Here is a 19,697-nt window from a genome sequence, read left to right on the forward strand (position 1 = left end):
GACACGCTCGGACACGCGGTCAACGCGTGTCGAGTTTTTCGACACGTAGTCAACTTTTTTCGACTCGTCTCGACACGCGTGTCTGATGGAAGCGAGAGCGAGGGAGGAGAGACGAGGCCGCGAGCGACGGCGAGAAACCGCCAGAGAAAGAGTAGAGACCGAGGCAAGGGCGGCCGTAGAGACTGAGGCGAGGGCGGCCACAGTGATGCTGCGGGATCGGCGATGAGGCCGCAACTGCAAGTGAGGAAGGGCCGAAGGCGAGGCGGAGGAGGAGGAGAAGGATCGAGAGGAAGAGGAGAGGAAGCGGGTCCTATGGAGGTCGTCCGGCGAGGAGATAGAGATGGATCGAGAGGAGGACCGTGCGGCGAGGGAAAAAAAGTGAGGAGAGGAAGGGGTTGCGAGGTCGTGCAGCGATGGGAAAAAGTTTTTCGGTAGCTAGGGTTTTGGAAAGTCAATGGGGGTGAAGACGAGAAGGACAGCCTGTCACGTGGGTGGGGAGGGGTAAAAAGTGAAATAAATTTGGGGTGGGGGAAATAGTCTGACGTGGGAAGGTAGGGAAAAAATTGAAATAAATTTAGGAAGGGGGAATAGTCTCTCGTGGGGGAGGGAGGGAAAAATTGAAATAAATTTGGGAGTGGGGAAACTTTGTTTTAATCGGAAAAAATAAATAAATAATTTTAAAATATAAAAATACTGAATTTTAAATGATAATAAATTTTGATCATTATAAAAAATTATAGATTTATTTAAATAAGTTGATTCTAATTTTCAAACATAGATACGTATTAATTAATATGTCTTTCGAATTTCCAATGAATTAATTTATTAATATTATTAGTGTAAATTCATTGTAAGCTCTTTTTTTTATTTATGAATTTAAATCAAATTAATTAAAAATAAAAATATTTATTTAATATTTAACGTATCGGGCGTGTCGAAATTCTCTACTTTTTAGAAATGATGTATCGCATTGGTCGGTATTAGGTGTCGTGTCGCGTGTCGCGTGTCGCGTGTTGGTCTTACATAGGCTGTGGTGCGAAAAGCGCACTCTCTTTTCCCTCTCTCTTTCCTTTTTTCCCGCTTTGCTCCCTTTCTTCTTTTTCTTTCCCGAGAGCTCTCTCTTTTTAAAAGAGCCAAGCGTCCCTTTTTTTCTTCTTTTGTTGACTTTTGAACTTTTCTTTTTTTTCCTTTTCCCTCCTTTCGAATTTTCAAACCCATATTTTACAAATTTAACTCTTGAGAATCCGAGAACTTGTAAAGGCCTTGTCAGTGTTGGTTTCTCAGCCCGTTTACCGACTAAAGGGCACCATTTGAAGTACCGAAAATCATCGACCAAAATAAAAAATAAAATAAAATAAAAACTAAAAATCCTTGCAATAATTTCAGTTTTGTTACCTTTTGTTGGTCAACCTTAACATGGCACTCCCGAAGGGTTCTAGCAAAGGGTTTTAGCTTATACCGGAAGCATCCGGTGAAGTTCAGGTATCTTATTAATTGTAACAACTAAGTCCAATGAGAGGGGGAAGTGATTATGAGGCAAGAAACTCCGGATGAAAAGCAACTCGAGAGGCAAGTTTCTAGAATGACAAATGAGGCAAGAATGAATCAAATTAGGCACCAAAGGAGAGAAAAGCATTGATGGATCATCTTTTAATTTAACGGCAATGTTTGATGGAGGAACTACAATGTTAAGAGTGCTCAGGTAGGTGACCTCTTGGAAAAAATGCATACATGTATGCCAAAGGACAAAAGGCAAGATTGGCCACTCAGGTGAGAAGGCCAAAAGAGGCTCCCGGCAAATTTCAATATTGGCAAAGAGGGCATGAATGAATAAAATTGCACACCGTATAAAGGGAAAGAGTTTCTAAATTGTGTATGTTGAACATAAATTTAATTCATAAGAAATATCTTTTGACATAATAGCATTGATGACCTTTTATAAAAGTTTTCACGCCAAAAGATAAATTGTAAATAGTACCTTGAGTGAATCAAATCCAAGGGTCAGATTAATTGATTTAAAATGGAACCAAAGCAAGAACTTTGTAAGAAAAGAGAGCAAAACATATGACGAAGAAACTTCATGGTACAAGCCAAAAATGAGTTAGGTATGGGTTAATTTAGTAATTTGCGAATTCTAGACCTAGTTCTAATATTCTTGTTCAAAGTCACGCTCTCGTTGACTCGAGAAAGTCTACTGCAGGAAGCAAAAAAGCAATTGATCTCCTGCATTTCTCTCGGTTACCCAGAAAGAAAAGGAGAAAAATAAATTGAGCTGTTGACTTCGTACTGCTCAAGTCTTTTTCCCCCTCCCTTCAAACCAAGAACTCAATTTTGCAGATGGCAGGTAGAAACATTTGGGGGTTGAAGCAGAACTTTGAAGCTATCTTCAGAAGATGTGCCTCAACCTCATCACAAGTGCATGAGCATTGCAAAGCCTCCCTGCTGAAGAAATTGAATGCCAAGATTCCTGAAGAGAGCGGCAATGTCTGCATCTACAGAGTCCCCGCGAAACTGCGTCAAGTAGAAGCAAAGGCATATGATCCGAGCATTGTATCGATCGGCCCTTATCATCGTGGAGATCAACACTTGAAAGAAATGGAGGAGGTAAAGCTAAAATTCTTCCAGAGTTTTCTCAAGTCAAGACAAGAAGGTGTAGTCGAACTAGACAGAGTGATTGCGGCAATGGAGAAACTAGAGCTGGAGGCTAGGAGTTGCTACGCGGACGATGTTAAGCTGAGCAGAGATGAGTTCGTTGAGATGATGACCATCGATGGCTGCTTCGTCTTGCAGCTCCTGAGGGAGGTCGGCAGCTGTTCTTCTTCTTCGTCCCTCATTCAAAGGTGGATGTTGCCAACACTGCGCCGCGATTTAATCAAGCTCGAAAACCAGCTCCCGATGATAGTTCTACGCGAATTACTCTATGCCAACTCTCAATGTGAAGACTCGATTCTTTCCCTACAGGACTTTGCTTTGAAGTTCTTCAATCCGTTATTGCAGAGGGACTCGCATACGAATGCTGCTGGTGCCACCGTTATGAATGAGGCCTGTCACTTTCTTGATCTATTCCGATCCAGCATTCTCCCCGAGATACAGGATCAGGACCGGAAAAGGCAAGTGCACATGATCCGATCTGTAACTGAGTTGAGGGAAGCAGGAGTGGTCCTTGAGAAATCGCAAAATGACAGGGCATTAGACGTCCGATCAGAGGGAAGGGTCCTGAAGATTCCGCCACTCCACATCGACGACCACAGAGGCACCTTGTTCCGCAACATGGTGGCCTTCGAGCAATGCCACAAGAAATGCAAACCCGACGCGACCACATATCTGTTCTTCTTTGATGGGCTCGTGAACTCGGCAGACGATGTGGAGATCCTCCATTACAAAGGCATAGTCCACCACTCCCTCGGAAGTAACAAGGAGGCAGCGAATCTGGTGAACAAGCTGTGCAGAGAAGTGGATTGGGACGGTGAAGAGTCATATCTGCACAAAGTGGTGTGCGACGACATCGATGTCTACTTCATGAGCAGGTACGCGAAACTCAGAGCACGCCTTGTTCATTACTACTTCAGCAACTGGGTGGTCGGGATCTCGACTGTGGCGGGATTGTTCATGCTCTATCTGACGCTAATCCAAACGGGCTGTGGAGTCGCCGACGCAATGAAAGCTCTGCAGGAGAATAGCTTCTGGTCATACATAAGTGATTCCTTTATTCTGCTCTTCTCTCAGCCCTCCAGGCCAATTGTTCATAAGGACTCGAACAAGGGATGAAGTTCTGAGGATATGCAGTTAGTTTTCGAAAACAAATTTGCAAGCTCTTCTGAATGTACCGTGGGTGTGATCCCACATTTCTTAAAGTCTTGTTCCTTCGCTTCATGATGAGTTATGACGAGTTACCAATGATCTTTCTTCATAATTCTAATGTGATGCAGGATCACTTGTAAGAGATTTGAAAAATCACTCGAAATGCCTCAGGTTCCATCCGCTCTATAGGCAGCTAATTAAGTTCCTGCTCGTCGAATTAAATTAAGACAGCTATTGTATGTAAAGATCTTTAACCAGCTTAAAGTTAGGATCAAGAACTTCGGTACTATTTCAAGATGAAAAGTGCCACATCTACCAACAATATGCACATCGGACCCCGAGAAAATAACTCGGTTGCAATGGTCCAAAACCAACTCTAAGCAGCTTTCATTGGTCTACGCTTTTCTCTATGCAACAACACGAACTACCATGGGTATATCATTTATTTATATGTCCAGGAAATGCTTGAGACAGAATTACAAGAATATGTTGATGACATCTACAATCAAGTCAATAAATTCTCAAGAAAGAAAACATTCTCGCGACATGTTGCAAGACAACGGTCAGATGCAGCATTAAACTATAAACCAAAGATCTAAACAAACTCGAATTTAGATTAATATATGTGGCACAGGAATTCACAGAACCAAAAGTGTGCAGAAGCGGGTTCAGGTGACCGAATGATCTATTATTCAGAAAACTTGGTAGTTCTCGGGGGTCAAATGCGTTCTCTGAGAAAACTTGGGAGACGGTCCACCTCTCAGAGGCAAGCTATTCACAACCTGAGGAGATAAGAAAAGATTAAGTTCATATCAGTCCATAAGAACAAAATGAACTAAAAGCAAGAGGAGAAGAAAACCAACTAGAAAACTCCTCGTTTCAGAAGAAACAAAACTATTACAACAAACCCTTAAGTCACTGAATGTGCTAGTAGCTGAGAACTGGACAGATATGGGGAAAATGCAGAAGAATATGCCGGAGGAACAACAAACTCCATTGAGCCACTGCGGACAGTTCAAGAGTGTTTAGTGAAAGGTCAAATGACGTGCATAGAAATAGAAGAAAGCTATAGAGCAGAAAATTATGCCGCACCTGAGGTTTGAATTGTCAATAACAAAGGTACTGCGCCTACTGACAACTAGCAATTTCATCATTGATTGGGCTACTGAAGGTCAAGTATGAATATAGTACAAAATGAGAAGTAAGGGAGTGACACTTCATTTTTTAATAGACCACAGATTTAAATAAATAAGGAGCCAAGCTTTAAAAACTGTGCGTCAGGCCAAGGGTCCCCCAATATTTTTCCACAACTTTGAGGACTTACTTGCTGCAAGCGCTAGCTGGACGTGTATGTTCTCGTTCTTACTTCTGCAATATTATCTATGCTATGCAAGGATATTTAGAAAGAACGTAAATAGTTCGGAAAATCACCTCCACTCGCCATCAATCTGCCTCACATTCGGGGCTTCTCTAAGAGCTGGAAGTGGTACGGAAATCACGACATTTCTCAGATCAAACATTGATGAAGACTCATCAGTACTTTGCATTCTCCACTTCGGAAGACCTACACCTGCAGCGTCACCAGCTTGACCAGTTGGAAAAGGCCGGTTTGGATCTTCCAGGCTTAGAATGCTCTCACTGTTGAATAACTCCTCGTTGATGTTAGGATGTGCCTTGAAAAGGCTGCCTGGATTACCCCGGGTTTTAATCTGAAAAGTATGAAAAAGCTCATAATAGGCAAAGAGGCCGTAAACACCTGGAACAGTGTACATCACATGTTAAATAGCATTTTACGGAAATTTCACATATATGCATCAGAGCTTAATTGCCCAATGCACTCTATGAAAGAGAGTCCACGGAAGAAAAAAGGTGCTCAAGACGTGTCATTATGTCACAGCCATTGGTCATGCACACATGGGTTTATTTGTATTAAATGAGGCCATTACACACAGCATGAGTGATGAAACTTTACTTTCCTTCTTTCTGAGTAAGACTGTATTTCATAACCTAAAAGATGCAGCCTGCTATTCATCAACAATGACAGAAATCAAAAGACACCAATTCTTTAGCCAGTTCACCACGATTTTGACTCATCAAAGATACCAGTTTAAGAACAACAAAATGTTATGAGATAACTATGAAGTGAATGCCATCTTTAATTATGTGCAACTAAAAGTGGACTGGTCAAGTCACCTGACTTGTGACATACATCCACAGTGAAATGCTTCCCATTCAATCCAGAAATTGAATGACTGGTGACATTACCAAATTTGGCATGTCATTTTAATGAATGACCTAGCTGTACTTGGAAATTGCTTCTCGCGGGATATCTGCTTCTGCTTATACAGGCATCAAAAAGATGAGGGAAGGGGAGAGTATCTGAACCTGGGTAAGCCCATCCTCTCGGTTTAGAATTTGAAGTGACAATGTTCCCTGGAGATCAAAATTGCTCATTCCACCATCACGTTTGAGTGTCACGTTGATTTTCTCCTCAACAGTCAAAAGTGATGGGATCAGTGAGTGGAGCAGCAGCCAATTTAAATGCAGCAGCTTCTGCTTCTGCTTATACAGGCATCAAAAAGATGAGGGAAGGGGAGAGTATCTGAACCTGGGTAAGCCCATCCTCTTGGTTTAGAATTTGAAGTGACAATGTTCCCTGGAGATCAAAATTGCTTCCACCATCACGTTTAGTTGTCACGTTGATTTTCTCCTCAACAGTCAAAAGTGATGGGATCAGTGAGTGGAGCAGCAGCCAATTTAGATGCAGCAGCTTTTGGCTGCACATCTTCCAGAATTACTTCACCTTCTGCCTTCAAGCTTTCCAAGAACTGATGTGTCCGTTGGGTCTTACCAAGCTGAATACCCAGACCTTTGGAAGGAACACTGAGATGAAGGTGGACGACCTGTAAAAAAAATAGTCAGGACAAAGGCAGGGTCGTGTAGAATACTACCTACCAGAAATATTGGAATTAATCCAAGCATCATGCGAACATGACAATTTTCTAGTTGAGGGAAATTGAATGATAAACATATTAAATGAATGTAAGTTTAGAAAATTGAGTCTAGAGATTGATAGTAACTAGACTTGCTGGTTCCTCCTGCATAATGAATTTGCACTGACACAACGTTTTTTTCCACTATGAACTTAGGTAATTGATCTTTCAAACTGCTTTGACGTCATGTACCATGTATTCCTCTTATATCTTTTCAAACTTTCCATAATTGTGAAATTACAAATATGTGCAATTCGATTGATTTTGCTTGTATAATGTTACTTATAGACGGTTACAATTTCCAAGTGAACTATGATTGAGATTATTGTACAGAATTAATTCCAACAAGAAATTGATCAACACACAAATCAGACTACAGATTGGCAGTTAAAACCATAAAACTAGTTATCTAAAATCGGTTCCTTCTTCTAATAAATAACGCCATCGAAAGTTTCTAAGCATATCTAGGCGAGAAACCTCTGAACATTTTGTGAAAAAACCGGTAAACACTAAATCAAGTGGGAGGAACTTTTTTTGAGCAACGGAAATTTGACTGCACCAAGTCATAGCAAATACTGTTACATGAATGTGTGGGGATGATCCAAAAGTTATCAACAAATACCCTTTCCACTTAAAGGCTTGAGATAAGCTAACACGATTCAAAGTAACACGATTCAAAGTAACACGATTCAAAGTAGTAGCGACCCACGAGACTTAACCAAATGACGATTACTACCAGAGCGAATGTGAAGAGCCACTAACCTTTAGGCTTAGCAGAAAAGGAATCAGCATCCGTGCTCAATCCAAATCCAGACCCACTTCCAAAGCCACTTCCACCGCTGGAAATGCTCATCTCACTAAAGCTACTCTCAAGTCTTCCAGACCCCATTCCCAGAGACCCTTAAACCCTCCTTCGTCACCTCTGGACTTCTCGATCTGCACAACATTGAATCATTTGTCTTGAAGATGGTTAACAACACAGGATAGTCATGGAAGGAAAAAGCAGGAGTCTTCTAAGGTCCCCAGAATGTACCTTGCTTTTGTCAATCTCACTAGCTTTACGCTTCATAACGTCCTTAGTTTCAATGATCTTATTTTGCCTTACTAGCTTGTGCAGCTTTTCTTTGTGACTTTCCATCTCACAGTATTGCTTGACCTGCGCAACGGTGACATTTTCCTTGAGAGATAACTTCATCAAAGGTAATCAGCTCAAAGGCTGTTTTGCCTATTCCCTCTTTATCAAGAGAAAAGAATACTCAGGTACTTAAAAGAGTCTTAAGGAATTGACCAGATTGAATACTTATAAACAATTTAACTCAATTTTGGCATTCAGGAACCACAGATCCAGAAAATCAAAAGAGGAAAGGCAAAAAAAAGAGACGATAAAGATAATCTTAGAAATCCACCAAGAAGGATACAAGCTTGGAGAGAAGCCCAAGGGTTTCCAGATCTTCAAGAATGTTGCCTGCTTGTTGGTAACGAGAAGCAAGTACAGAGCTTCTATTGGCTGGTAAACATAGCGAACATTCTCGGTTTCAACATATGGGTGCTGCTTTCCAGCACCCACTAATTTCGGGAAAGCAGCAAGAAGACCCTCGATTCTAACTCGAGACATGTCAATGAACTGTCGAGAAACAAGCACCGCAAAAGAATCATTAACTCAGGAGAATGAGGACACCAAAACATGAAGAAAAATGAGGTTGTTCCCAGGGACCGAGGAAAATGTATTTATTGCTTTCCTCTTCTAGTTAGCTATATACAGGATGAAATAAAAAATAATCAAAAAGCAATCCAGTCTATCATTTTCTTCGAAGATATTAATATTGAAATCGAATGACTCACCTTTCCCAGACTTGCTCACTATAGAAGCTGCAAGAACCACCTGTTCAGACACAAATACGGTGCAAGAAAACGCTCAGAAACAATATCTAAGCAAACATTGTACTCAGCTCTGCACATGCCTATAGAGAGTGCCCCCTTCCCTAATAAACAAACAATAGTAAGTCTTAGACTATATAAAATTGTACGAAGCAGGACTCCTCAAGTTCTCTTACGCCTCAAGCCGCATGTTCCTAAATGTAGGCATTAAGCCTCACGGCATATCCTAGACCTGGTCCAATAAACGATCAGTAGGTTACAAGCTTCCAATCAATAAAACCTCAAAAACAGACCTAGCATTTAAGTCATCAAACACACGGCTTAAACAGTGAGGAATCTCTTCGTGATTAATTTACAAAAATGATATCTCTTCGTGTTCTTTTAACGTGGACATGAACCATGGCCCCATTAAACAGCCGATTATCGGTTCAACTCCAACATGATACAAATTCCATGCATCATGGTTTCATTAAAACAAATGTCCTAGAGTAAAGAATCTGAAAGCACGTAATGTGCAAATGAGTGAACCAAAGTCGCTTTCAGCATAATGCAATTGATAATGCTAGCACGAACACCTAGAGGAAGTGAATAGGTGTTAAAATAAAATTTAGACAAATAAATGCAGAATGAAATAAGTTGCAAGCAAAGTCTAGATAAAGAACAGATCAATTTCGCGAAACACCACTTTTGGTAGATATTCAGAGTCCTGTTGTAATGCTGCAACGAGTTAAGTAAAGAAATAAGAGACAAGAGATAAAAGAGAATTGCACATTGTGACATCCTCAATTTTCGACCCATCCCGATAAAATGAAATGGGTATTTCGTCGACGCGTCTATGGTTCTTTTCTGGAACGATCACTCACGAGTTAACCAATCTATTGGGTGAAGCCATTGAGAGATATAACCGTGATAAAATCCCTAAAAACTACGGTAGGTCGGGTGGACTAAAATCGTGTTCGCTCGATTTTAACCATGAAATTGAATTCGGTTTTGGAAATCGGACGTTCGAGCATGTTATGGTTCATTTATAGGACGTCGTCTTATCTTTCGGAGAAATTTAGTCGAGTTCGGGATTTTTTACGGAAAATCGATTCGAACGATTCGGAAAAGAACGGAAATTCGGATTGGCCAGTGGCCTCCTTGCAATTATTTGGTGATGGGGACTTGTGGAATTGATGTGGGCTTTTTCCTGGAAAAATTGGACATCAATTGGGAAGTTTGTGTTGAAATTGAAGCTCATTTTAAGAAATTCAGAGCTAGGTGGGGGATGCAACATTTGGCTTCAAATTGAAATTTTTATGAATTAATTTGCAAGATTTAATTGGGGGACATAAGAGGATGATTATGTGGAATTTTGGGACTAGGATATGATGAATAAGAGATATTTATCTTGACTTTTTCCCTCATCCACCGGCTTCTCTTTCATTTCCCTCGGTGCTGCCCTCTCCACGTTGGTCTCTTTCTTTTCGTTCCTTCGAAGACCGTCTGCAGCTTCTGTTTTCATTTTCCTTTTTTTCCCGGACGCCGCAGCTTCTTCTCTCTCTCTTGCTGTCCATCTTCCCCACCGTTCGAACGCCAGCACCTGCTTCCATTTTCCCCCTTCTCTATCTCGTTTCCCTTGGACAGAACCGCCTCTGCGCTTCTTCCTTTTGTTTCTTCATCTTCGGCCAGTGATGTCCACGTACTCTCCACCGATCTTCAGCTTCTTTGACGCCAGCATGCGGGTCAACAAACAAGCCAACTTCTCCCCATAGTTGACCGAGGCCACTCCAGCAACAGCCACACGTCCTCCTCCACCAGCTCTTGTCTTCCACCACCGATTCTCACGCTGCCTCTCACGCCAGCTCACAGTCAACATCAGCAAGTTCCTTCTTCTTCGTTGACTCCGTGGACGCCAGCGGCACCGCTCGAAGACGCCCACGCCTCCACCAAGTCTTCTCACGCTGCCGCTGCCAGTCATCCCTTGCGGTTGCTCTTCACGTTCAGCTCAAACCTCCGCAGCCCAGCGTCCTTCCGAGCCCAGCAAAACCCGAAGTTGAGCCCAGCAGGCCACATATCCCAGCCCGTCAGTTGAGCTCAGCCCAGCCCGCAATTTTTTCAGCCCGTCTTCAGCCCAGCTTTAGTCCATCTCAGTTCAAGAGCAAATCTCAGCTTGGGCTGAGGTTTGTTGGGCCATTTTCCAGCCTGGTCCTAGCTCCATTGGCGCCGCCAAGTCTGAGTTTCGGCCTCTATCGTGCCACCATCACAGTGAACCGGTTTCCACAATAAACTGCTAAGTTTATGCGCTAAACTCTTCTTAGTAGGCTAATGACGTTTAAGGGGTATTTAGATTTAATTAAGCTTAGATTAGTGTAATTATTAGTTTATTTAATTAATTTAGGTTAGTTAGATTAGTGATTTAGGTGGTTAGAAATTGTAATTAGTTAGTTTACTATGTGGCCTAGTAGTTAGAATGGTTAGGATAATTTAATTAGTTCAATCGGTGGTTAGATTAGCAATTATAAGCCTAAGTTTGTATTTATTGAATTAATGTGTATTTATTTAATTAATTTCAATAATTTATTTAATTATTAATTATTTTCCGGAATTAGACCGGGATAGCCGGTGATCGGAATTTTGTGCTGATTGCAATGGTGTAGTTAATTTCTACGATTGAGTTTTGAATTCAGTGAATTGAGTAGAAACTACAATTTTGGGTATTTATCCTAAAATTAAGTAATTTCAATAATTAATTAGAAAATTATCGGGCGACGGTTTATAACGCCAAAAATGTTTTTATGGATTGCATAAATAGTAGGATTTTCCAAAATAAAGATATTATATTTTTGGCTCAAGCCGACTGTATGTCCGCACACAATAATTTTTATCAGGTATTTTTAACATGAAGAAAATATGCCAGGACATTATTTTAATTGAGGAATTTAAGTGCGAAGCACAATGTCTTTAACCGGGATTGAATAATCGTGTGCTGGTTAGGAGAATTCGTCATCCACTATGTGTCGGGTGAACGATGCTTTCAGACGGAAAGACGTCTTAAGGTGCTCAATGGGGTGAGACAACACTTAGCTATATGATAGATAAATCCGCTATGTAACAGATAGATCCGTTGAACGTCAGATAGATCCACTATGTGATGGATAGATCTGCTATGTGATAGATAGATCTGTTATGTGACAGATAGATCCGCTATATGTCAATTAAATCCCTATGTGATGGATAAATCCACTATGTGACAGATAATTCCGCTGTATGTCAGTTAGATCCACCATGTAACGGTTAGGTCGTGCTTGTGTGACTATAATTACTTGAAATGCATGATCGACTAAGGTGTGGTGATTGGCGGAGATGTGATTTGAGACGTTCCAACTGGTGTGTAAAATTGGCTATATGCATATAGTTGTAATATAAACTGTACTAACCTACAGAAAGGAGTTGAGACGAGGTAAGTCTCTATAATTGTGTGGTTGTGTGATTATGGCACTTTAGGTGTATTACCCTCCTAATCAAGGTTTAGAGCACTTGCTGAGACATTATCTCACTAGTTATTGTATAATCATTTTTAGGTCCTTAGTTGGTGATCTTGGAGGACCAAAGTCTTGGAGTTTGTGGAGGTGAAGTCTAAAGGATCGACGTCTATGTCCTACTAGTATGTTGTAGGATAGCTTCTTTCGAGAGTCGATTATTTTGTAGACTCCTACCTAGACTATTTTTATATATAAACCAAGTTGTTTATAAAAGTGTGTTTTTGTGAAATGTTGCCCTGCTTTTCTATTCCAAGATGATTACTTGTCAAGGGATTTGTTAATCACTTCCGCATATGCAATAAAAAGAAAGGGTCGACAACTTATCTTGGAAAGTCGCAAAATTTTATCGATCGAGAGGGATGGACACGCTCGAGGATCGGGCGTGACACACATAGATTTATAATGGTTCTACTTAGATCAAGTCTATGTCCACTCTTGCACATTGACAGCCTACTAGTTGGATTCCACTATGTGATCAACAAAGCATTACAACTTTTAGTACAAATACTCAGTGGTAAGTTATATTATTTTACTAAGTCACTCATTTAGTATTTCTCTCATGATCACAAACATTTAAACTCACAGAAGATAAGTGTATGATTGAAATTTTCTCAAACTTTGGAATTCTAGATTCGACGCTTTGTTTCTTACTTGCTTCTCGGTCCTTAGTCTCTTTAAATATTCCTCAACTTCAAAACTAGCCATTGAACAATATCTAGAGTATCGTCTCCCAAACCACCCGTTGGATAAATCTGTATCAAGAAGATTAGGTAACTGTGAGTGATAGAAGCAGAATCACTTGATTCTAATCATCCATACAAACAAAATTTTGATTTGCATGAGTAAAGTTTCTTCGTTTAAAAAGTTCTTATCTTCAAGATCCAATTGTCAATCAATTAGATTAAGTCAATCAAATATATCTTGATGTGGTATCCAAAAAAAATCACTAGTCGTTTTATGTTTTGGGCTTATGTAATGTTTTGTCATGTTATTCATTTTGAACTTGCTTCGTTTTGAACCTGCTACATTCTAGACTTGCTTCGTTCTAAACTTGTCACGTTCTGGATTACATTATGTACTTGTGTTGTTCTAGACATATCACATTTTTTACTCGCTCCGTCTGTATGTAAAGTTTGAGTGTGTTCAATCTAAAGTATACTTCACAATTTGGACTTAAGTCTGAGCATATTCATCCTTAGAGTTTACTTCTAAACATATTTAGCCTTAAGGCATGGACACAATTTGAATAAGTTTAGCTTCAACATAAAGTCTATCTTTTGGTTCTTCCAAGTACAAACATTGATAATATCATTTACATTTTCTATCATATGCATAGTCCATTACTTAATCATTAAACACATTAATAACCTTTAATTTATATTATCATCTTTAAAACATCACGAGAGATTTCCCTAACAATATCCAATTTTTGATGATGACAAAACAATCTCTGAATATACAGATGTATAAACACACTTTTAAAGATATTAATAAATCTGGGTAATCTTAAAGAATGTAATTCAAATAAGAAAATAACAAATAGATTGAGCATAACAATATATGGAAAGATAATCGCAATCTTGCAGCTTAAAATATATCAAACATATGCATATTTATATTTTCTCACCATTTTCGTCATAATTAAAAAGGCAAAAACAATGGAAAGGGTATCACGTAAAGAATATAAAATTCAACTCAAATTCACATAATATCTACAAAATATATTTTGCGTGAAACATATGCATATTTATGCAATGCATGCTACTAATTTAACATGAAATGATATAAGATAGTAGTATAGTCTAAACTATATGAATGAATAAAATAATTTATTTGTGTTTTTTTAATTGACGTGTAATAATTAAATATGCAATCTAAATTAACCAAAATAACTTAATCTTAATAATGAGCAATTTCTAATTAAATAAACCTAGCAATTACTAAATGACGTGCATTTCATGAACCTAGTTCTATATGATGGGCACGTGATTTTATTTTCTTAATAAACATGCAATCAATCCTAATATGCAATGAGGTGCAAAGAATGCCCTAATTATAATTTTCCTTACTCACGATGATTTTTTTTATTAAATTCGAAATTAAAATTGCCGAATAATTAAGCGTGCAATTTAAATTGAAAAAAAAAACTAATGTCCTAAATGAATGCATTTTTTTTAGATTTTTATTTAAGAATTTCGAAATAAATAAATTTTATATTCTAAACATGCAAGATAACCCTAAAATGAGGAATATTCTAAAACAAACCTTATTTATCTCATATTTTTTATGATTTTTTTTTACGAAAATAAAATTGATTCAAGCAACATAGCAGTAGATTAGAGCAAGATAAGATTGATATATAAAAATTGACTAATCATATCTCATTAATGAAATTGGATTGGCCAATTTTAAATAAATTACAAATTGACTCTGGTGTGTGAGATCGGATTAGCGATTTTCAAAGAATGATTGCAAATCAGATTTCGGGCGCAAAAATCGACTATCAATCTCAAATTTCAAAGGCAATTTCATGTCGGAAATCTCAATCTTACATCCGGTTACGTCCAGGAATATTTCTACTAAAAAGAAAGCAAAATAAAAGAAAATTAATAAAAATAATAAATTAAATAGAAAAACTACCTAAATTAGTTTTTTCCCTTTTGTCCTTTCCTTGCTTTGGTTTTCCAGTGTTGGTGCGCAGGGGTTGGCCACCGTCGGTCTCCGGTCGCGGTCGTCGGAGCTCCGGCGCGGGAACTCCGGCGAGGGATCCGGTGGCGTTGACAACCCGACGGCAGGGGGCTCGGCTGCTGAAGGTGTCGCTCGGAGAGGAAGTTCGAGCGGCGTGCAGAGGCGGTGGCTCGCTGCAGGGCGAGCTCGAGGGCCGCTGCGACGTCGGGGGACGAGCTGCGGTGGCGCGGGTGGTGGCTGGCGACGGGGGATCACAGGTGGAGCCCGGCCGAGGGCGCCGCAGGTGTTGGCGACGGGTCGGCAGCTGCTGGCGTCGCGGGGGCAAAAACGAACAGCGGTCGGGGCCGTCGGGTCGTCGCAGGCGGAGGCGTCGGAGGTGGCTGGCACGACACGAGCAGGCGGAACGGCGGAGGAAGACTCGAAGAAGACGATGAACAGAAGCCTTTTCCTTTTTTTTTTTTTTTTTTTTCTTTCTCTCTCTCTCTCTCCTCTGCTGCCCAGTCACACTCTTCGCAGACCCCTCTGCTCCCTGCTCAGTGCTCACGTCTCTTCTCTCGTTTCTTCTGTCACATTTTCCTTTTGATGTCCTTCGAAAGGTATAAAAAACCTCACGTGGCCGTGCATTTATATTCTGTGGCCCTCTGCCTTTTTCTGTCTGCGTGTACTACTCCGCTAAATAGCCGATGATATCCTATGTTGATTTCCAAAATATATTCTTTCTTCGGATCATGTAGGTAATCAGTGGAGCCCCAGCTTACCAAGACATCATCACCATTTGCTGCCTCTCTCATATTTTCTTCCCCAAATATATTGGGAATCCACGCCGATTGCTTTCTTTTCCTTGTTGCCCATCAAATATTTTGAAATATTCTACTATTGCAGGATAGAAAATAGCCTAATTGATGCAATTTTCAGCCATGAGCTTCGTTCAAATTTTTATCATCGCCGGCTTAATCCAATCAATCCAATTTAGAATCATTTACTCGAGTCTTCCGCCATCGGTCTTATGCAAATGCATAATGCAATTTTGATTTTTTTGTTTAGGGGTTAAAAATTAATCTCCCATTTTTTTATGTAATAAATAACTAAATGAATTGCCAAAATTTAAATGTCAACAATGTTGAACAGAAATTTCACATCTTTTGATATGACAGCATTGATGACCATCTAGGAAAGTGTTTATCTATATGCCAAAAGATAAAATGTAAATCTCACTATAAGACAAGACAAAAGCAAATAATATCTTGAGTGAGTTAAATTCAAGGGAGTCCGATTAATTGAATTAAAATGGGGATCAAAGCAAGAACTGTAAAAGAAAAGAGAGCAAACAGATGATGAAGAAACTTAATGCTAGAAGACAAAACTGAGTTAGGCACAGAATTGATTTAGTAATTTGTGAATGCCAGGTCTAGGCTCCGGTCTTCTTATTTAGAAGAACACGCTTTTATTGACTTAGAGAAGTCTAATGCAGGGTGTAACGAACAATTCATCTCAGCATTTCTCTCTGTCGCCCAGAAAGAAAATGAGAAAAATGAATTGACCCGTTGACTTCCAACTGCTTAAAGAGTCACTCCCACCTCCCTCCAAACCCAAGAACTCAATTTTGCAGATGGCAGGTAGAAACGTTTGGGGGTTGAAGCAGCTGTCTCTGCAGATGTCATGCAAGAAAAGAAACTTTGAAGCTATCTTCAGGAGATGTGCCTCGACCTCATCACAAGTGCATGGGAATTGTAAAGCCTCCCTGCTGAAGAAATTTAATGCCAAGATTCCTGAAGAGAGTAAAAATGTCTGCATCTACCGAGTCCCCGCTAAACTGCGTCAAGTAGAGGCAGAGGCGTATGATCCAAGCATTGTATCGGTTGGCCCTTATCATCGTGGAGATCAACACTTGAAAGAAATGGAGGAGGTAAAGCTAAAATTCTTCCATAGTTTTCTCAAGTCAAGACAAGAAGGTGAAGTCGAACTAGACAGAGTGATTTCGGCAATGGAGAAACTAGAGCCGAGGGCTAGGAGTCGTTATGCAGACGATGTTAAGCTGAGCAGAGATGAATTCATTGAGATGATGACCATCGATGGTTGCTTCGTCCTGCAGCTCCTGAGGGAGGTTGGCGGCCGTTCTTCTTCATCCCTCCTTCAAAGGTGGATGTTGCCAACGCTGCGCCGCGATTTAATCAAGCTCGAAAACCAGCTCCCGATGATAGTTCTAGACGAATTACTCGATTTGGTCGATGCCAATTCTCGATGTGAATACTCGATTCTTTCCCCACAGGACCTCGCGTTGAAGTTCTTCAATCCGTTACTGCGGAGGGACTCACATACAAATGCTGCTGGTACCACCGGGATGAATGAGGCCTGTCACTTTCTTGATCTATTCCGCTCCAGCATTCTCCCTGAGATACAGGATCAGGACCGGGAAAGGCAAGCGCGCATGATCCGATCTGTAACTGAGTTGAGGGAAGCAGGAGTGGTCCTCGAGAAATCGCAGAACAACAGGGCACTAGACGTCCGATCCGAGGGAAGGGTCCTGAAGATTCCGCCCCCTCCACATAGACGATCACAGAGGCACCTTGTTCCGCAACATGGTGGCCTTCGAGCAATGCCACAAGAAATGCAAACCCGACGCCACAGCGTACCTGTTCTTCTTTGACGGGCTCGTGAACTCGGCAGACGATGTGGAGATCCTCCTTTACAAAGGCATAGTCCACCACTCTCTCGGAAGTAACAAGGAGGCAGCGAATCTGGTGAACAAGCTGTGCAGAGAAGTGGACTGGGACGGAGAAGAGTCGTACCTGCACAAAGTGGTGTGCGAAGACATCGATGTATACTTCATGAGTAGGTACGCGAAACTCAGAGCACGCCTTGTTCATTACTACTTCAGCAACTGGGTGGTCGGGATCTCGACCGTGGCGGGATTGTTCGTGCTCTATCTTACGCTAATCCAAACGGGTTGTGGAGTTGCCGAAACACTGAAAACTCTGAAGGAGAATAGCTTCTGGTCATACATAAGCGATTCCTTTATTCTGCTCTTCTCGCGCCCCTCCACGCCAATCGTTCATAAGGACTCGAACAAGGGATGAAGTTTAGAGAATATGCAGTTAGTTCTCGAAAACAAATTTGCAAGCTCTTCTGAATGTGCCGTGGGTTGTGATCCTGCATTTCTTAAAGTCTTGTTCCTTCGTTTCATGATGAGTTATGATGAGTTACCAATGATCTTTCTTTAGAATTCTAATGTGATGCAGGATCGCTTGTAAGAGAGTTGAAAAATCACTCGAAACGCCTCACATTTCATCCGCTCTATAGGTAGCTAATTAAGTCCCTGCTCATCGAATTAAATTAAGACAACTCTTGTATGTAAAGATCATTAACCGGCTTAAAGTTAGGATCAAGAACTCCGGTACCATTTCAAGATGAAAAGGTGCTATATCCACCGATAAAATGCAAATGGGACCCTGAGGGAATAACTCGGTTGCAATTGTCCAAAACTAATTCTAAGCAGCCTTCATAAAAATGAGATATAATAGACATAGAGGACATGCATAGTCGGAAAACAAGATACTGGTCTCCGCTTTTTACTCTATGCAACCACGCGAACTACCATGTGTATATCATTCATTTATATGTCCAGGAAACGCTCGAGACGGAATTACAAGAATACGTCAATGACATCTAAATATTGTCTATAGTTTTGAGGTTCACACCACCGTATGCTGTGATGTGGCAATAATTGTATAAAGTTCTTAGCCCCACTTTGGCAAATTTGCCAAAAAAATTGTTTAGGTGAATGTGACTTTTCTTTTTCTGATCTGCCAAATTCCCTTAAAAAGCATTGAATTTAGCTTGGTTCCCAATTCTGGTCCAAAATCAATATGGAGCTCTTTCCACACTAGTGTACGCTGCAATATTTTGTCTCCTAATCGGTCACATTTCAATTTTGTTATGTCATAGTTATGGACAAAGGCTAGGGTTCAACATTAACCGTTCGAAAAGCTCCATGCAATTGGGTAAAAACTGGAAACTTCACGTGCAATTTACCAACTATAGTGTTTCCTCTTCAAGAAAATCAAGTTTTTATGATTGTCATACAACAAACTCCACTCTTGGGAATCCGACAACTAGTACGGGCCTGGTCAATGTTAGTTTCTTAGCCCTTTTTACCAACAACGGGAGCAAAAAAAAAAAAAGCACCTCTCGAAGTACTGAAAACCCTGGCAATCATTTCAGTTTTGTTACCCTTTGTTGGTCAACCTTACCATGACCCTCCTCAAGGGTTCTAGCAAAGGGATTCACCTCATACACGAAACACACAATGAAGTCTGTGTATCTCATCAATTGTAAGTGGGAAGTAATTGCGGAGCGAGAGGGTCCAGATAAAAGCAACTCATGAGGCAAGCGTTTAGAATGGCGAGGGGGGCAAAAGATGAACCCAATTCCACCGAAGAAGAGAAGAACATTCTTGGATTGTATATATATAAAACTAAAATTAATTCACAAGAGTCATCTTTTAATGTAACAGAAACGTTTGGCAGTGAAACTACATTATTGTGCTCGGTAGGAAACCTCTAGTAAAATGCGTACATGTACACCAAAGAAAAAGGGCAGGATCGATCACTTAGGTCAGAGGACCTAGACAAGAAGCGATTCTTGGCAAATTTCCATAATGACAAAGAGAGTAAGAATGATTAAAATTGAGCACCAAACAAGGGGAGAGTGTTTATGGATTGTGTATGTTGAGCATGAATTTAATTCACACATGATGGCATTGATGATCTTCTATGAAAACACCAATTTGTATGCCAAAAGACAAATTGTAAAC

General features: G+C 40.4%; 2 protein-coding genes and 1 pseudogene across 2 annotated transcripts; 2 read left to right on the forward strand and 1 right to left on the reverse strand.

Annotated features, from left to right (window-relative positions):
* Nucleotides 1–2,337: 2,337 nt before the first annotated feature.
* On the forward strand, nucleotides 2,338–3,768 carry LOC104447724 (UPF0481 protein At3g47200). Its single transcript, XM_010061431.2, has one exon. It carries the CDS (start codon nucleotides 2,338–2,340, stop codon nucleotides 3,766–3,768), a length of 1,431 nt encoding a protein of 476 aa, XP_010059733.1.
* Nucleotides 3,769–4,223: 455 nt separating this feature from the next.
* Nucleotides 4,224–8,033, reverse strand: LOC104447725 (annotated as a pseudogene).
* An 8,460-nt stretch (nucleotides 8,034–16,493) lies between these two features.
* On the forward strand, nucleotides 16,494–17,961 carry LOC104447726 (UPF0481 protein At3g47200). Its single transcript, XM_039314032.1, has 2 exons — nucleotides 16,494–17,466; nucleotides 17,552–17,961. The coding sequence occupies exons 1-2, from the start codon at nucleotides 16,494–16,496 to the stop codon at nucleotides 17,959–17,961; spliced, it is 1,383 nt and encodes a 460-aa protein (XP_039169966.1).
* The last annotated feature ends 1,736 nt before the right edge of the window (nucleotides 17,962–19,697 follow it).

This window comes from Eucalyptus grandis, chromosome 5, assembly GCF_016545825.1.
Source record: "Eucalyptus grandis isolate ANBG69807.140 chromosome 5, ASM1654582v1, whole genome shotgun sequence".
NCBI lineage: Eukaryota > Viridiplantae > Streptophyta > Magnoliopsida > Myrtales > Myrtaceae > Eucalyptus > Eucalyptus grandis.